Source organism: Triturus cristatus, chromosome 7, assembly GCF_964204655.1.
Source record: "Triturus cristatus chromosome 7, aTriCri1.1, whole genome shotgun sequence".
In the NCBI taxonomy this organism is placed as follows: Eukaryota; Metazoa; Chordata; class Amphibia; order Caudata; family Salamandridae; genus Triturus; species Triturus cristatus.
Window position 1 is genome coordinate 1,854,894,062 of NC_140590.1, and position 18,895 is coordinate 1,854,912,956.

General features: G+C 46.0%; 1 protein-coding gene across 4 annotated transcripts in view; it reads left to right on the forward strand.

The window, feature by feature from the left end:
* The window catches only part of LOC146813458 (uncharacterized), a 315,417-nt gene that overhangs the window by 43,488 nt on the left and 253,034 nt on the right, over window positions 1-18,895 (forward strand). For all 4 annotated transcript variants that reach the window (XM_085620215.1, XM_085620214.1, XM_085620216.1 and 1 more), the window contains exons 2-3: window positions 4,664-4,784; window positions 6,165-6,278. In XM_085620215.1, the coding sequence (XP_085476341.1) occupies window positions 4,664-4,784; window positions 6,165-6,278 (235 nt within the window). The remainder of the gene's footprint in view (window positions 1-4,663; window positions 4,785-6,164; window positions 6,279-18,895) is intronic.

An 18,895-nucleotide genomic window follows, 5' to 3' on the forward strand; every position in this document is an offset into this window, starting at 1 on the left:
GACCACAAATTGGGCAATAACACTCCAGTAGGTAGTAGCTCTCTGAGCCAGCACTCGGTATATTCCTCCAGTTTGCGTCCTTCTTCCCCCTCTGGATGTATTTACAGCGTGAATGCCCTTCTACGTCCTCTACTTTGTCCTCTAGTGCATGCGGTCTTTGAGGTCCTGCAGGGCTGCAGTGTGGCTTTGTGTGATGCGGTTCAGCTCCGCAAGTGATTGCTCTTGCAGACGCACTTTTCCCCTTAATTTGTGATGATCGACGCATAGTAGGGTGAAGTCAGAGGTGACTTTGTCAATCTTGGACTCCAGTGAGGAGCGACTTTGGTCCCGGGTAGCTCCTATTTAAGAGCTACCCGGGACCAAACTCCCGGGACACCTAGGAAGAGGTGTGGCACCGCGGCCAGGGCGACTGACGCCGGAATCTGGGGATCACGGTTCGAACCCCGGCGCCGGCGGCAGATTAGCCCAGCACCATGTGACTCTGGGCAATAGCTTGCTTAATCTTCCCGACGGCCCCCAGCGCCTAGAAACCCTTACGGGTGATTGTTCGCGCTTTACAAATGTGGATTATTATTATTATTATCTTCTCCATCGCCGCCAGCACCGAGTCCAGCTTGGCGGCGAGTGTTGTGTGTGGTGCGTCTGCTGTGTCCCTGCCTTCCGCAGGTGCCAGCTCCAAGTTGCCATTGCGTGCATTGGGTTGTTTCGTGTTTGTGCGTAAGCGGCCCATTACTAGCTGTTGTGCTGTCAGCATTCGTTGGAGAAACGTGTGGGCCACGTGGGACGCAACCCCTTGGTCGGTGCCATATCGATCTGCGGGATTGCTGTGCGTCAGCTGTGGTAGGTGGTTAACAGTGTGGACGAGCGTGAGTGCCACTTGTTTGACCCTCGTTGTGAGCTCCTTGCTGCGGGGTGTGTAGTTTCAACTGGATTTGCGGTGACACCTTGCTTGCTGTCGTCTCACCGTGTCCACGGGCTTGCAGTCACTGGTAGCCCTCACTTTGTGGCCTTAGTATAGATGTGCTTGACCACGGGGTGTGAGGTCCGCAGATCTTCTCAGCAAGGCCTGCCTTTTCCTCTCCAGGAGATGAGTAGCTTGGGCGTCGTGTGTGGGAGGGGTGCACCGTGCCCGGGGTTGCCTTGGGGAAGCTGTGTCTGTTGTACACTGCTGTGATGTTCCAAGATTTGGTCTACCGCGTCTCGTGGTCATGGACTGGGCCCGCTCCGGCCCCTGGACACGATGCTCTCTAGGGCACTACGGCCTGGGAGTCGCGCGTTGGTGCGTGTGTTGCGCTTGGACTTCCAGGAGGGACTGCGTCTTCTGTGCGCTCCCGCGATGTCTACTGCCGAGTCCCCCACTCCTCGTGGTCACAGTCTGGGCCCGATCTGGCCCACGAGACTGGTGCGGGGCAGGCCTGCACTGCCTCGCTGCTTCACTTTGGGGCACTTGCCGCCTGTCTTTGAGAAGGGGTAAGGGAATGAGGGGGCGCCGCTTGCCTCTGTTTCAGTGTCTCCTTTTGTGGCTTGGGTGGTGTTTTATGGCCATGACGTGGCGGAGCCTGTCGCCTCCGCTACGTGCTGTGGCCTGGGCCCGGATTGCCCCTCGGAACCTAACACTACACAGGGCAATGCAGCCCAGGCACTATGCGGGAGTGGCCGTGTTGTGTTAGGACCTGCTAGGTGGATTGCACCCTCTGTGCGCGTTCGCTACGACTCCGGTTTTATTCTCCACTCCCTGCTGCCTCGGCCTGGTCCTTATCCGACCCCCGAGACTCTCTGCTTCACCTCCGCACTATTTTGGGTTGCCTTCGTGTTCGGTTTCCCCAGGCCTCCACGCCCAGGTCAGGCAAATCGCATAAACTGAAGGGCGGGAGGGGAGGATCACGCTTCTCACTCCCCGCAGCTGCTGTTTGGGCCCGATCCGACCCCCGAGCCTGGTGTGGGGCGGGTCCGCACTGCCTCTCCACCTCACCACGGGGATGAGGGGACGCCACTCACCTTCATACACGTAGCGGTGCGCTCACGGCCTCTGGTGCTGCGCCGTCTGTAATCGCACCGTTACCAGGCCCCTGGGGCGCACACTAGACCGTTAAACCACCTTTTTGGCGGTATGGCGGCTGCCACTGCTCAGCTGCACATTTGCTACTTGGATGCATTAGGATGGCATGGGATTGTAAGGTTTTGGCAGGATAAACAAGGGTTTACTGATGGAGCTCTAGCAGCTTGCGTCCGCCATGTTGGCTGGCTAGCCACGCCACCCCAGGGTCAGGAACATTTTGCTTTAGTTCCGATTAATGAAAAACAGACTGAATCTTGCAATTACGGAGCAATTTCAATCAAAAAGCCATTGGATGGATTGTTGAGTTATCACAGATGACTAAAAACATTGTGCGTGAAATTTCACCTGCACTGTGTAGACAGGAAGAAAAAGAAGTTAAACACACCTTTTAACCAAGGGAAAAACTTGAGCTTGGTTTATTTGCATTTTCCTTCATTCTAACCGTAAAATGGTATAGGATCTCAGAAATAGCTGAAACATAAGCTCTCAGAAAGAAGCCTGTGCTTCTGTAACTGATTCAAGTAAAATAGTTGTTACCTGAACCAAAGGGTCAAAGTGAGGAGAAGGAGAAAAAAATTGTGGATGATAACCTTGCATTCAAAACGAAAGTGAAACCCTGGAGGCACTAATAGGTGCATTATCAGAAAATTCCAAAGTTGATAAAGAGTGACATCAATTTTCTTGAATGAAATTACACTAGCTCTGCAGCTATTGCTTGAAACTTTGACTTGTTTCCCCATTTCACTGAGGATAATAATCAGATGGTAGAGCTTGTTCAGCTCCCAGTGCCTTCCACAAAGAACTCCAACAGCGTGAACAATATTGAGTACCTCTGTCAGAAAACATAATATGAGGGAAACCAGGAAGGCAAATAATATACCAAAGGATAAACGTGGCTCCTTTAAAAGACTGTCTACAGCAACCACTATCGTAAAATATCCTTTTGAATGTGGAAAATCTGTTATAAAAACAAGCCAAGATTTAGAAGGTGGTGGTAATGGCTGTAGAGTTCCAAAAGTCTTAAAATGTAAGGCTATATGTTGAGCATAATTAGGACATGCAATAACCTAATCTTGAATATTAGAGTGTTCAGTTGTCCGCTGAGTGTCCTAGACATTACTAGGTGACGACGGATCCAAAATAGCTGAGACTTTCTACGAATCCATGGAAAGCCTTGACACATTCATTCGGAATTCAAGATCCAGTGGGGTGCAGTGCGAGTGCATAGATGGCAGAGCAGTGCGAGCGACATGGATGCTACACCCGGAGTACAACATCCAGCAGCACGCTGGCCAGCAGTTCTTCCTCTAGAAAGCGCTCAATATTCGATATGTTCTTTCCACTGTTCTCAGCCTGATGTAACACAGCCCCATTTGGACAGAACCTTCCAGTCATTGACTACTCTTGTTCAGCTGGCTTTGTGCATTGGATAACAGGGTTGTCCATTGGCGTATTGTCAGCCCATGGAATTTCACAGCACCATGACGCACGCCTGCATGTGCATGCAGTGTGATACATGTCCATCCATGTGCTCCCACGGCGACAGTTTTGGAATGTTTTTACTCGCCCAAGATGGCCACCTTGTGTGATGCACAACAACCACTCTTTTTTTCTAATTTACTGTTGTAACATGGCTGACGGCCAACGTTTGCATTCTAACAGGTTTCAGGCATTTAGTAAAAGCCACTGGTCTCACCTTGCACTCTGCCCTAAGGAGCATGTGTTTGTGAATAAAGCCCTTGGCCATTTCCAGGTGGTTCCCGATGAAATTTGGAAATGGGATCTCATAGGAACATATTTCTGATTTTCTTACAACTAGCAGCAAATGACAGGTGTAGTCCGAGGTGTTTTTATCTTCCTCAACTTCTCTGGAATATTGGCCTGCATACACACATCAACACAATTGAAAAGGAAGCTAATTTATAAATTTCCTGTATGTAGAGAACAATTTTCTCTGTAAAGAAACTCTTTCCGCTACACCCTAATAATTTTGGGAATGTTCTCTCCTCTTGTCCATCTAAAACGTATTTACTATTGCTTCTCTAGTAAATTACCAAATTTTATGTGTGAGTAATAATTTTTCTTAGAGCTTAAGGCATTCAAGGTGCACTACACCTACAAAAAGTTTGTGAAGACCCACACACTATGGAGTTTGGGTGTGTTTGTTTCCTTTTGCAGGTGTTCCCACCTGGGACGCCCACATCCCATGACGAGATTTATTAACAAGGGAAATGCGCCTTACTGATATAATTTTATATGTGAGTAAATCAGTTTACAAGTGTAAATTTATGTTTTGTGAATCACAAAGTTGAATCCTCAATATTGTGACTTGGGTATGGTAATAGTGTTATGAATCAGAATCTTCTTTTTCATTTCTGGACTGTTGAGATGGAAAGGGAGGAAGAAAACATGAGTAAAAGCACAACAGAACTCTATTCTGTGTGCTTGTGTAAGCATTGTTTGTTGAACTCCCAAAGAAAGCGACATGATACCTTGATTGAATGTGTGTACTTTATAAAACCTAGGAGACATAGCTTAACACAGAGTAGGCAGCGGTGGGAAGTTGCTGAATGTATAATTTTAATGTTGTCGTTTTTGGAACAGGTTACATTCCATGATGTTGCTGCGTACTTGTCGGAGGAGGAGTGGACCAGTTTATCTGAACGACAGAAGGAACTTTACAAGAACGTAATGGTAGAAATTCACAATGCCATGATTTTTCTAGGTAAATACGCAATGCCTCTCTTTTTCTGCGAGTTGTGCCGTCTTTGACACTTGGTTTCAACTCTTAACTTCACTTTTGTATTCTGTTTCGTTCAATAATTAGAAGTAATAGTCTTTCTTCTTTTACGCAAGCCATTCCATGGACACACATTCTACTGGGCATTGATAGAGTACAGTTTCAAGATAGAAATCAAATGTTGTAAAAGAGATCTCTGTCTCTTTACAAAAGACTTCATGTTTGCTCTAATGTATCCACGTTAATATCCCAAAAATGTGTCATTGATACAGTCCTGGTGAGCCAACATGGGCAAGTGAGGCTGGTGCATTTGTTTAAACTCCTTGAGGAGTGGACAGTAGTGGTCAGTGTAGTGCAGATGATGTGGCTGGTCTAGTGCTTGCGGCAGCAAGGAGAGAATTGGATTTGAATATTAGAAAATGCAGCACAACATTGGATTCCAAGATTGGTTTTCTGTTCGTCAGTAGCCTCAGTCCATCATTGAAGTATGAAGCATACTTGAACAATGAAGGTTGAAGGGTGAAGGACTCATGGGAGTCGGTCTACTGACTAGTCGAAAACCAACAATGCAAGACACAATCTAAGTATGAACAGGGAATAAGGAGACATAGACGAGGAAAGACTTGGATATGGGATATTACTTTGCGGTAATGCGAGTATACAACTCATACAGGTACCAGTATCTGATGTATGTAGATCGGAGTGTAATATTATGTAAAAAAAGATTTATAGAGCTCCGCGGCATGAAGCCTAGAAGTCGGGTTTCGGGCAACAGTGAAATACATGGGAAGATTAATAAGCAAACCAAGAATTTATTAGGACTTAAATGGAACCTCCGTTTATAGTAGGGAGCAGTGGCACTAAAGTGAAGGCCATACATTATAAAATAATTGAATCAACAAAGACCCTATAGAGGAGCAATGTATTTCAACAACCCCGTTTCTCAGCTAAAGAATTCTGCATAATAAGGTGTGCCCAACCAGGCAGGAATTGTTTTAAGTGCGTATAAGCTGGAGAGAATCCTAGCTGCAGATGGTTGGCGCACTTTGATACACATTTAGTACTGAGGTCCACACTTATTAAAACTGAGTACCTAGTAATCTAATGTCCTTGATCTGCGATAGGCTTTAGCCTAAAATTATAATATTCATTCAGAATTGTATGTGGTACTTCTGTTTTGTAAAGAAGAAAATTGTTATTTTTCTAAGTCTAGCAGAACCCTCCTTCACCTCCCTTTCTTTTCTATCTTTACATTTTCTTTTTTTAAACTTAATCAGCATTTTCTTAGATACACCTCACTTTATCTTGAGTTACGTTGACATTAAATCTAATTAATGATACCTTTGTATCTGTTTATATATCCAGGCTATCAAATTATCAATGCTGACACTTTAATCCGAGTTTATAAAGGTGAAGAGATAGCGATTCGACGCTCAATTGGTCTAGAAAAAAGAGCTGTAGTTGGTGATTCTGCCACATGTAAGTAGAACATTTTGTAGCGCTTATATGTGTGATGAAGCAGTCTGCCAGTGTGTGACCCGTCTGATACTGTGTGGTCTGTTAGTATGCAATCAGCCTGTTAGTGTGTGATCAGTCTGTTGGTGTGTGATCAGTCTGTTGGTGTGTGATCAGTCTGTTGGTGTGTGATCAGCCTGTTAGTGTGTGATCAGTCTGTTGGTGTGTGATCAGTCTGTTGCGTGTGATCAGTCTGTTGGTGTGTGATCAGTCTGTTGGTGTGTGATCAGTCTGTTGGTGTGTGATCAGTCTGTTGGTGTGTGATCAGTCTGTTGGTGTATGATCAGTCTGTTGGTGTGTGATCAGTCTGTTGGTGTTTGGGCAGTCTGTTGGTGTTTGGGCAGTCTGTTGGTGTTTGAGCAGTCTGTTGGTGTTTGAGCAGTCTGTTGGTGTTTGAGCAGTCTGTTGGTGTTTGAGCAGTCTGTTGGTGTTTGAGCAGTCTGTTGGTGTTTGAGCAGTCTGTTAGTGTGTGATCAGTCTGTTAGTGTGTGATGGAGCAGTCTGTTAGTGTGCGATCAGTCTATTAGTTTGTAATCAGTCTGTCAGTGTGTGATGGAACAGTCTGTTGGTGTTTGATCAGTCTGTTTGTGTGTGGAGCTGTCTGTTAATGTGTGATCAGTCTGTTAGTGTTTGATTAGTGTGTGATCAGTCTGTTACTGTGTGATGAATCAGTCTGTTACTGTGTGATGAATCAGTCTGTTACTGTGTGATGAATCAGTCTGTTACTGTGTGATGGGTCTGTGTTATTGCGTGATGGAGCAGTCTGTTATTGCGTGATGGAGCAGTCTGTTAGTGTGTGATGGAGCCATCTGTTAGTTTGTAATCAATCCGCTAGTGTGTGATGGAGCTGTCTGTTAGTGTTCGATCAGTCTTTTTGTATGTGATCAGTCTGTTGGTGTTTGATCAGTCTGTTTGTGTGTGATCAGTCTGTTGGTGTTTGATCAGTCTGTTGGTGTTTGATCAGTCTGTTAGTGTGTAATGGAGCATTCTGTCAGTGTGCAATCAGTCTTTTAGTTTGTAATCAGTCTATTAGTGTGTGATGGAACAGTCTGTTAGTATGTGATCAGTCTGTTAGCATGTGTACTGTGTGATCAGTCTTTTAGTGTGTGATGGAACACTCTGTTAGTGTGTGATCAGTCCGTTAGTGTGTGATGGAACAGTCTGTTAGCGTATGATCAGTCTGTTAGCATGTGTACTGTGTGATCAGTCTTTTAGTGTGTGATGGAACGGTCTGTTAGTGTGTGACCCGTCAGTTAGTGTGTGACCAGTCTGTTATTGTGTGACCAGTCTGTTAGTGTGGGATGAATCAGTCTGTGAGTGTGGGATCAGTCTGTTAGTGAGTGATGGAGCGGTCTGTTAGTGTGTGATCACTCTGTTATTGAGTGATCAGTCTGTTAGTGTGTGGAACTGTTTGTTAGTGTGTGATGAGTCTGTTATTGTGTGATGAGTCTGTTAGTGCGTGATGGAGCTGTCTGTTAGTGTGTGATCAGTCTGTTAGTGTGTGATGGAGCAATCTTTTAGTGTGTGATCAATCTGTTAGAGAGTGATGAGTAGTCTGTTAGTGTGTGATCAGTCTGTTAGTGTGTGATCAGTATGTTTTTGTGTTGCGAGTCTGTTAGTGTGTGATGGATCAGTCTGTTAGTGTGTGATGAATCAGTCTGGTAGTATGTGATGGGTCAGTGAGAGTGTGTGCTCAGTCTGTTAGTGAGTGATGGAGTGGTCTGTTAGTGTGTGATGGAGCCGTCTGTTAGTGTGTGATCAGTCTGTTAGTGTGTGATGGAGCAGTTTGTTAGTGTGTGATCAGTCTGTTCGTGTTTGATGGAGCAGTTCGTTAGTGTGTGATTAGTCTGTTAGTGTGTGATCAGTCTGTTAGGGTGTGATGGAGCAGTCTGTTAGTGTGTGATCAGTCTGTTAGTGTGAGATGGAGCGGTATGTCAGTGTGTGATCAGTCTTTTTGTTTGTAATCAGTCTGTTAGTGTGTGATGGAACAGCAGTCCGTTAGTGTGTGATGGAGCAGTCTGTTCATGTGTGATCAGTCTGTTAGTGTGTGATGGAGCAGTATATTAGTGTGTGATCAGTCTGTTAGTGTGTGATCAGTCTGTTAGTGTGAGATGGAGCAGTCAGGTCTGTTAGTGGGTGAACAGTCTGTTGGTGTGTGATGAGCGGTCTCTCAGTGTGTGATCAGTCTTTTTGTTTGTAATCAGTCTGTTAGTGTGTGATGGAACAGTCAGTTAGTGTGTGATCAGTCTGTCAGTGTGTGATGAAGCAGTCTGTTAGTGTGTGATCGGTCCGTTAGTGTGTGATAGAGCAGTCTGTAAGTGTGGATCAGTCTGTTAGTGTGGGATGAAGCAGTCGGTTAGTGTGCAATCAGTGTCTTGGTGTGTAATCAGTCTGTTGGTGTGTGATGGATCAGTCTGTTAGTGTGCGATCAGTCTTTTGGTGTGTAATCAGTCAGTGTGTGATGGAGGAGTCTGTTAATGAGTGAACAGTCTGTTAGTGTATGATGGATCAGTCTGTCAGTGTGTGATCAGTCTGTTAGTGTGTGATCAGTCTGTTGGTGTGTGACCAGTCTGTAAGTGAGTGATGGAGCGGTCTGTTAGTGTGTGATCACTCTGTTATTAAGTGATGAGTTTGTTAGTGTGTGGAACTGGTTGTTAGTGTGTGATGAGTCTGTTAGTGCGTGATGAATCAGTCTGTTAGTGTGTGATGAATCAGTCTGTTAGTGTGTGATGAATCAGTCTGTTAGTATGTGATGGGTCAGTGTGTGCTCTGTCTGTTAGTGAGTGATGGAGCGGTCTGTTCGTGTGTGATGGAGCCGTCTGTTAGTGTGTGATCAGTCTGTTTTTGTGTTGTGAGTCTGTTAGTGTGTGATGGATCAGTCTGTTAGTGTGTGATGAATCGGTCTGTTAGTATGTGATGGGTCAGTGTGAGTGTGTGCTCTGTCTGTTAGTGATTGATGGAGCGGTCTGTTAGTGTGTGATGGAGCCGTCGGTTATTGTGTGATCAGGCTGTTAGTGTGTGATGGAGCAGTTTGTTAGTGTGTGATCAGTCTGTTCGTGTTTGATGGAGCAGTTTGTTAGTGTGTGATCAGTCTGTTAGGGTGTGATCAGTCTGTTAGTGTATGATCAGTCTGTTAGTGTGAGATCAGTCTTTTTGTTTGTAATCAGTCTGTTAGTGTGTGATGGAACAGCAGTCCGTTAGTGTGTGATGGAGCAGTCTATTAGTGTGTGATCAGTTTGTTATGGTGAGATGGAGCAGTTTGTCAGTGTGTGATCAGTCTTTTTGTTTGTAATCAGTCTGTTAGTGTGTGATGGAGCAGTATATTGGTGTGTGATCAGTCTGTTAGTGTGAGATGGAGCAGCCAGGTCTGTTAGTGGGTGAACAGTCTGTTAGTGTGTGATGGAACAGTCGGTTAGTGTGTGATCAGCATGTCAGTGTGAAATGAAGCAGTCTGTTAGTGTGTGATCAGCCTGTTGGTGTGAAATGAAGCAGTCTGTCAGTGTGTGATGGAGCTGTCTGTTAGTGTGTGATCAGTCTGTTCGTGTGTGATAGAGCAGTCTGTAAGTGTGGATCAGTCTGTTAGTGTGTGATGGAACAGTCTGTTAGTTTGCAATCAGTCTCTTGGTGTGTAATCAGTCTGTTAGTGTGTGATGGATCAGTCTGTTAGTGTGCGATCAGTCTTTTGATGTGTAATCAGTCAGTGTGTGATGGAGGAGTCTGTTAATGTGTGAACAGTCTGTTAGTGTAAGATGGATCAGTCTGTTAGTGTGCAATCAGTCTCTTGGTGTGTAATCAGTCTATTAGTGTGTGATGGATCAGTCTGTCAGTGTGTGGAGCTGTTTGTTAGTATGTGGAGCTATCTGTTAGTGTGTGATCAGTCTGTTAGTGTGTCGCAGATTATCGCAGTCATGCTATAGAAATCTGTTCGCTTGGTGCAGGTGTTAGCTTGGGAGAGCACTTGCACAGTGCAGGTGTTAGCTTGGGATTGCGCTTGCGCAGTGCAGATGTTTTTCTTGGATATGCTCTTCCGCAGTGCAGGTGTTAGTTTGGGAGAATGCTTGTGCAGTGCAGGAGTTAGCTTGGGAGAGCGCCTGCGCAGTACAGGTGTTAGCTTGGGAGTGCGCTTGCGCAGTGCAGGTGTTAGTTTGGGAGAACTTTTTGCGCAGTGCAGGTGTTAGCTTGGGAGAACTTTTTGCGCAGTGCAGGTGTTAGCTTGGGAGATCGCTTGCGCAGTGCAGGTGTTAGCTTGGGAGTGCGCTTGCGCAGTGCAGGTGTAAGCTTGGGAATGCGCTTGCGCAGTGCAGGTGTTAGCTTGGGAGTGCCTTTGGCGCAGTGCAGGTGTTAGCTTGGGAGTGCCTTTGGCGCAGTGCAGGTGGTAGCTTGGGAGTGCGCTTGCGCAGTGCAGGTGTTAGCTTGGGAGTGCGCTTGTGCAGTGCAGGTGTTAGCTTGGGAGAGCGCTTACGCAGTGCAGGTGGTAGCTTGGGAGTGCCTTTGGCGCAGTGCAGGTGGTAGCTTGGGAGAGCGCCTGCGCAGTGCAGGTGGCGCCGGTTGGGCGGTTGTGGTCGTCATCATGATACTGCACGGCCCTCAGTCTGCAGGGGTAGTTGAAGGTGGGATACGAACAGTGGCAGGTTGATGATGCATACAAAGCTTTCGGGAGGTTGTAAAGGAGGCACAGATGGTGGTGGGTATTTGGTGTATCATTCCTCCTTCTAGGAAGTGCTTCTATTAAAATGCATTAGGGACTATTTCACATTGTGAAAAGTACACTCAATCAAGAAACTATTTGTCACATAGAAGGAATCTTTTTTTGCCACGGTTTCCCAGCACTGACATGCCGACAGGATAGGCAATAAAGCGATAAATAGCGTTAGTGCATTTGAGAATGCAGTGCGTGTAAACGGCATTTCAGAATGCCAGTGTTTACGTGCAATTACATGCTCTAACATTTGTTGACACATTAATGCCCGACATGTTGCCAATGCTTCTTGTTCTTTATCATTGCCCCTTTACTTCCTCATAGCGGGTACTGGATGCACCGCTTCATGCCTGCAGTAGCCCTGCCTCTCTTGTTATCAGGCCAGTCCCTCATCCCTTTGCGGCCTGCTGCTTGCTTTCGAACTACCTGTCTGTCAGCACTCACACGCGATGTCTGACCTGTGCCCTCTACAGATCTGCCTAACATGGGGCCCTCTGAACACTACTGCTGCATGTGGGACATCGGCTCTCCATAGAGTGCACTAAAATGAAGTACACTGTGCAGAGAGTGCAGGGGATTCCCAGTAGGTGTGCAGATGGAAAAGCATATAATGCTCTTTTTGTGGTAGTGCGGGCGAGCAGTTAGGCTTATCCGAGGGTAGTGCAAAGCATCTGCTGTCACACACAGAGACAATAAATGAGACGCACACTCAAGAATAAATCCAAGACCAATGTGTAAAAGGATAGAGTCGTATCTTCATGTATATTTTTAGAAACCAAGAACTTCCTTCATCTGTTAATAAATGCTTTGTATGTCAATTTTTAACCAAATGCATTTCAAGACACAAATGCTCACTGGTTTTAAGCAACAGCAGTCACTACCGTCAGGCAGAGACAATCGCAGTCAAGGGGAAGAAAAGCATAGGGTTAGATAGCGGAGGACCGCCCACGCATTTAGATTTGCGGCTGATTGGAGCAACACTGTGCCACGGAGTTTTAGGGAACAACGGTTGCCCAGAGTTCAGAGGAAGTTCTACTCCAGGGAAGTCAGAGTTTTGGATGTCCCAGGGCTTGGGCACGGCAGGCAGTTTTGGGTTACCTGGATCAGAGATGCCAGAGGTCTTGGGATGCAGAATGTATTCTTTACTGGCAGCGTTCAGCAACCGGTGCGATGAGGGCAGTCCATCGCGGTCGGGCGTTTGAGCCCAAGTAGTTGCTTTCAAGCAGTCAACACCACCAAAAAGCGGGTAGAGGTTCACAGAAGTGGGGCTGTTTTCAGAGTTGGTCGCAGGTACTGTGAGGATCCCTCTCGCTGGTGGATGCGTTGAAGGGGTCGTTTACCGGACTGGGGACCAACAAGCCTTGGCTGCTGCAACTTTTGGTAGTCGAGGTGAATCGTGTCGAAACGGTCAGTGCCAGTCTTCACCTCGTGGCTGTCTTTCCCTGCGGCGTGCCGGGAACTAGTACCACTAGTCCAAAGGGAGGCCCAGGCACTTGGCGAAGACTGGCAGGATTCTTGGAGTGTGACCAGGTTTCAGGTAGGGACAGCAGACCACAATTGTCGAGTCCTTACGCGGTTGGCAGGGTTTGGCACCAGTTTCTTCTGCAGCAGGGCTCAGTTACTGGATCAGCAGCACGACTTTTTCCTTTGTCTTCTTTAGGTCAGTGGAATCTGAAGTCAAGGTTTCGGGGAGCCACCTAAATACTAAATTTAGGGGGTGTTGAGGGGGAGCCAAGTGGTAGCAAATGGACTGCTTACCTGCTGGCTGACCACACCCTCTATATGCTTACTCCACGTGGGGGTGGGAATATCCCTGCTTTGGGGAACTTGACCAATGGTGTCCCTACGTCTCCTGGCATCAGAACTTACCTGGACAGCTGTGTTTTTTATTCATGCAGCCTCCTGGTCCGAGCCTGCAGCCTTTCTCCAAAACTGATCTCCCCCATTGATGTGCATTGGGCACCTACTGTGTTGGCACTCTGCAGCCGCCCCTCCGTGCCACTGAGGGTGTATGTTTGGTGCTGACTTGTGGCCCACCCTGTGCTTACCTCCCGGAGATTGACCCCTGATTCTGCTTTACTTACCTGTGTGCAGCTCAACTTCGATCACCCCCAGTCCCAATTGGTTAACATTGGGTGCCCAACCTGAATTTGACCTCTCCACCCGGCTGCTTCTGCACCTTTGTGAGCAGACCCTGCCTATTGCTGCCCCCAGCAACTGGCTCCGACCGATTCTGACCCCACTTTGGGCGAGAAAACCAAGTTAGGGAGAGAGGTGTGCTCACCGTGCCAACCCCACCCCTCAGGTGAGGGAGGCGAGGTGAAGCACAGATCTCAGTCCCCTCCATCTTGAAGATGAGGGGACACAGCCAATTAGAGAGAGACTCATGCCCCCCTCCCTCTGGAGGGTGGCATCATAGGAGGTGTACTCACCCCAAGGAAGATAGCTATTATTCCTGACTGCACACCCCTGTAACGCCCCTAAATTTAGTATTCAGGGGCGACCCTGAACCATGCCTCCTCAGACTGAAGAAGAAGAAAGAAGAAGGACCAAAGAGCCATGCTGAAGGAGGAAGAAGAGGACGACAGATGCTTTGGCCCCAGACGTACCAGACTGTCCCGTCTTCGACCTGCTCCCAGCAAAATCCCAGCGGGTCTTGCAGCCATCAGCCATTCAGAAACTGGAGGACCTGCTGTGTCATCACCAAACTGACTGTCTTGCGTAAGCAGCGGATACTCTCAACCCAAGACTCCAACACAGAACCCGAATCCAGGCGACTCCGCGGTGCTGCACCACTCTTCACCCGACGCCCACGGCCCGAGTTTGAGTAGCCTAACACCACGAGGAGGTTGCCCTAGCAAACGTGACCAGGGATCTGGTGATCCGTGACCTACATCGAGCTTCACACTGATTTATTTATTTTATTTATTTGCAGGTTTTTTATAGCGCTAGAATCGACTCCAGCTGGAGTATCTCTGCGCTGCTGACGGGATAGTCCTTTATCAAGAGTGGAAGATGCAGAAGTCACTAGATTGCATTTGTGAACAACAAGGTTTTAAGTTGTTTCCTAAACATCAGGAGTTCGGAGCAGGAACGAATAGCTACAGGGAGACAATTCCACAATTTAGGTCCCAACACTGATAGTGCCTTACTTCCGTGCCTGGCCTTCTTGGCACGCGGCACTACCAGTAAGTGCCCATTACTGGATCTGAGCATTCTGGCTGGAATATATGGAATAAATTTCTTTTCCAGATATAGTGGACCTTGTCTATTTAGGCTCTTGTGTATTAGGCAGCAAGTTTTAAATGTTATCCTTTGACGGATAGAGAGCCAGTGCAGTTCTTCTAAAAGTGGCTTTGATGCTGTTCTAGGAGGAGCATTGAGAACAAGGCGAGCCGCAGTATTTTGTATTACCTGAAGTCTATTCAATACTCCCTCATTTGCCGAGAGCAGGAGACCATTGCAGTAGTCGATCCGACTCATAACAAGGGCTTGCACCAGCGTCTTCCTGAATTGGTCAGGCAGCAATGGAAAGACTTTACGTAGCAGGCTAATAGTATGGAAACATACGCCTGCGACATAATTCGTATGTTGTTTTAGTGACAAATCCTGGTCAAGGCGAATCCCCAAGTTTTTAACTATCTGTTTGGGCTCAGGAGCTACGCCTAGACCAGGAGGCCACCAGTCTGGAGTCCAGAGTATTTTCGCTTCACCGAACAGCATGACCTCCGTTTTACTAACGTTACACTGTAAGTAGTTGGTGGACATCCAACTTGCTACAGCTTCCATGCCTGCAGAGAAAGATCTCCTCAATTCCGAGGTAAGAGTCTTAAAAGGGAAGAGGAGCTGCGTGTCGTCAGCATATGACACGGGGATGAAGCCAAATTTACGCATCACTCTTGCCAGGGGAGCCACGTAGATGTTGAAAAGCGTTGGGCTTAAACAAGAGCCCTGTGGTACCCCTTTCAAGACTTTTACCTCTGCTGAGCGATACGTACCCATGGTGACAGTCTGGGTACGCTCAGAAAGGAAGCTTCTCAGCCATGCCAGGGCTTTGTTCTTAACCCCCACGTTCGACAACCGGTCTATAAGAATGTTATGAGACACGGTGTCGAACGCTGCTGATAGATCTAATAAGACTAAGATCACAGAATAGCCTTTATCTTGGAGCATGTGCAAGTCGTCCATAACAGACAGTAATGTAGACTCTGTACTGTGTTTAGGCCTGAAGCCAGATTGAGAGTGGTCAAGGCCGCCCACAGTTTCGATATAGTTGGAAAGGGGTCTATTAACATACTTTTCTGTAAGTTTCCCCAAAAAAGGTAACAGTGAGATAGGCCTTAGGTTGGATAATTCGGTCCAAGCAGTGGTGGTATTTTTCCTGATAGGCCTGACCAATGCACGTTTCCATTCTTTGGGGACAGATCCCGTGCTCAGGGACAGATTAATGAGTTTAATGATCGTGGGACATAGTGTGTCAAATAGAGTGGGCATTAATCTGGCTGGAATAATATCGTCTGGACTACCACTTTTAATCTGTTTGACCAATACAGATAGATCCTCATAGGTAATGGAGGGAAAGGTGTCCAGAGTGTTTATGCCATGATCGAATTCTGTGTTTTGAAAGGCAGAAACTGTGTCTGTGGTCATGGCATTATTAGATTCCACAATTTTCTCATAAATGGTGTCAATTTTATTAGAGAAGAAAGATGATATACCATTACAGAGCTGTTGAGACGCAAGTTCGGTGCTTTCACATGCTACTGGTTTAACAAACGAGCTGAGCACCTGGTAAAGGACCCTGGGAGAATTCCCTGCTGCCGTGATTTGAGAGGTTATGTGAATTTTCCTCGCACTCCGGATTGCTTTATGATAGCTGGATAATGAGTCCCAATAGCGCTTTCTATCAGTCTCCAAATGGGAGGACCTCCATATTTTCTCCAACTTCCTGGCTGCTTGTTTTAATGTTTTAAGGTCTTTGGAGAACCAGATTTCCTGTTTATTAGCAGGCCGAGATTTAAAACTCTTTATGGGGGCTATCTTATCTATGGCTGCTCTAGAGGCCATTTCCAGCTTTTTTAGAGCACTTTCCACATTTTCTGACATAGTAACAGAGGGCTCTATAAAGTTACTGGTAAAGACTTCTTTGTTAACTTTGTGCCACTGCCGTCGAAGACAAGGAAGAGAGATAGGTCTGTGCAAAGTGTTATTAGGGTAGGAAGAATAAAATTCAATAATATAATGGTCAGTCCAACTTACTTGAGTGGGAGGAGAACATGTGACTGCAGGAAATTTGGATAGAATCAGGTCTAATGTGTGTCCTGCCCGGTGCGTTGGCCCAAAGTTCCTTTGGGTTAGCCCAAGTAGAGAAAGATCATTTAACACAGACTGTGCCTCTTTGCAGTCTTTCAGATCACTGTATGTTAAAATCCCCCACCAGTAAAAAGTCCTTGTCAATGCTAATATGAGGGGCAAGAACCTCAATTAGTGTATTAGAAAAATTAGTGCATGGTCCTGGGGGGCGATACACCAAAGCCCCCATCTGAATGTTTTTAGGAGAATAATAAAATTTAAAAACCAATAATTCAATAACTGGCGAGCTCAATTCAGCCAAGATGGTACACTGATGCCTGCAGCCTCAACCTGAGGGCTCCCCGCCCCCGATCGGAGCTGGTAAGAAGATCCGATGCCTAAAGACAGCCCTGCGCCCGACACCCCACAGCCTTGGGTGGCGCAACCGATGGTGTCCAGGCATCCCCCAAGAACTCAACTTACCTCTTCTGCCGGTGGTCACCTTCAGGAAACCTCCTTGCCTGAGCCTACTGCATTTCTTCCAAACTGGAGATCTCCATTGAAAACCACAGGGCTCACTACGTCTTCTTGGCACTCAACATCCGGCCTGACCCTTGGGGAACCATGGGTCTAACCCCAAAAAGCTATTCTTATAGGTTGTTTACTTACCTGCAAACCGATAACATTCTTTTTCGCCATAGCAACCCATGTTGTGGTTTTTCCTCTGAAATGTTCTGTGTGAACTGACTTTTGCATTGAAACCAAAGTAACTGTGCTTTAAAACCAAAACTGTTGTCGTTACCTGTATTTTGTAAGACCTATTGCATGATATGTAAGCATATCAACCCAAGTAGTCAAAGTAACTGAAAAGTAATCTAAAAGTAATCCAAAGTACTTTGTATGGGTTCTGAACTGTTTTAAAAGTAAATACAAACCTGTAACGATTCCAATTTAAACTACAATTACATTTTCTTCTAAAGTCTTGCACTTGAAAGCATATTTTACTCACCTGGGCCATGTCCTGCTTGGATCTAGAAATAAAACATAAGCATACTTTTTCAAGGCTGAGGGTAGTTTTCAGGATTGGGGAGGTTTTTCTTTTTTTTAGGAGTGAGGGGGTATTTTTAGATGTCAGGGCAGGGACTTGGGTTTGTCGTTTTAGGGCTCAGGTTGGGGAGCAGGATCGTAATACTTTTTCGGGCGTATGGGGCCACTGTAGTTTTTAGGGCTCAGGCAGGGGTCGGATTGTTTTTAGGGCTTAGGGAAAGACAGGGTAGTTTTTAGGACTGGGGGCAGAGATGTTTTTTGGATTCGGGGGGGGGCTTGGTTTTTCAGGAGGGAAGGGGTAGTTTTAGGAGTCGGGCAGGGGCAGGCGTTGGGAGGTTAAGACTTATCTGTCAAATCTTAACCACGGATATGTCTTTATCATACATGCCTTAACGCATAACTCGTTGTAACAGCGTGCGTAGTCAAGGCATATTCGTGGTTAAGACTTGCGTTGTTGAGACAGCGTGGAACTGGCATGCATGATAAAGACATACGTGGTTCCATCACACAACCCTCCTTCTACCTTCTGGGAGCTTATATCTAAATGTTACAAGGTTTGGGGCAGGGCCAACAAAAAGTAAAACCAGAACCGCAGGTAATGCTCCAAATTGAAAATACAAAAACAAATTTGCCCGTTGAGATCAGTGACATGGAATCATCAATGCCTAGACAAAGCCTGCCACCACTAATGTGGAGATGCCCAAAAACTACATTTCTTGCAGAGCTTCATGGCAGAATGAGCTCATGTCTGATAAGCTCCTCGGACTTTAAACAATGCAGCAAATACAGTTCTAGGCGCGTTCGACGTCCAGTGGCTGCTTCGTGGTGAGTGAAAGAGACCCTCCCACACTACAGATCAGGCAAATAAACCAGCAGAAAAAAGCTCCCCAAACTGCCAGTCGCGCTGCACTGCCACACATTACAGAACGTGACAAAGATGGAGCAACAGGTGGTTGGGCGAAACCCTACAATTCTAATGGAGGACCTGTCAGACTGGCGCATGCGTATCATCTCCCAGGGAAATATTCACAAAGCTAAGCTTACATGTGTACATTTACTCCTGTGTAAATCTACTATTGCACCTGCGAGTAGATTTACACCTTATTGTAGTCTTGCATGCTTCCATCACCTTGTAGAGCCTCATACCACAGTATTTACAAGCGTAAAGTTACTACTAGTAGTTTTTCACACTGTGGGAGAGATCTCCGTATGGAAAACTATAGGGAAATTATCAAAGTGTAGTATTCTTTAAGAACATTTGAAAAATACTTTCATATTTAATATAACTGTCAAATAATACAAAATATTTGCTATAAACATAGAACTAATAAAATTAAATATAACAGCACATCAAATTATTACATTAAATAAGTATTAATTGATTAACATATATCAATTTCATTTATAAATAATAGTTCTCAAAGAGTATTTTTTTCAAAGCCCAGCCACAGTATCCTTTTTACTTTTCTGTGATATGTGATATATTTTGTTGAAAGTGTGCATAGAATTAATGAAAAATATATGAACATTTTTGACAATTTTA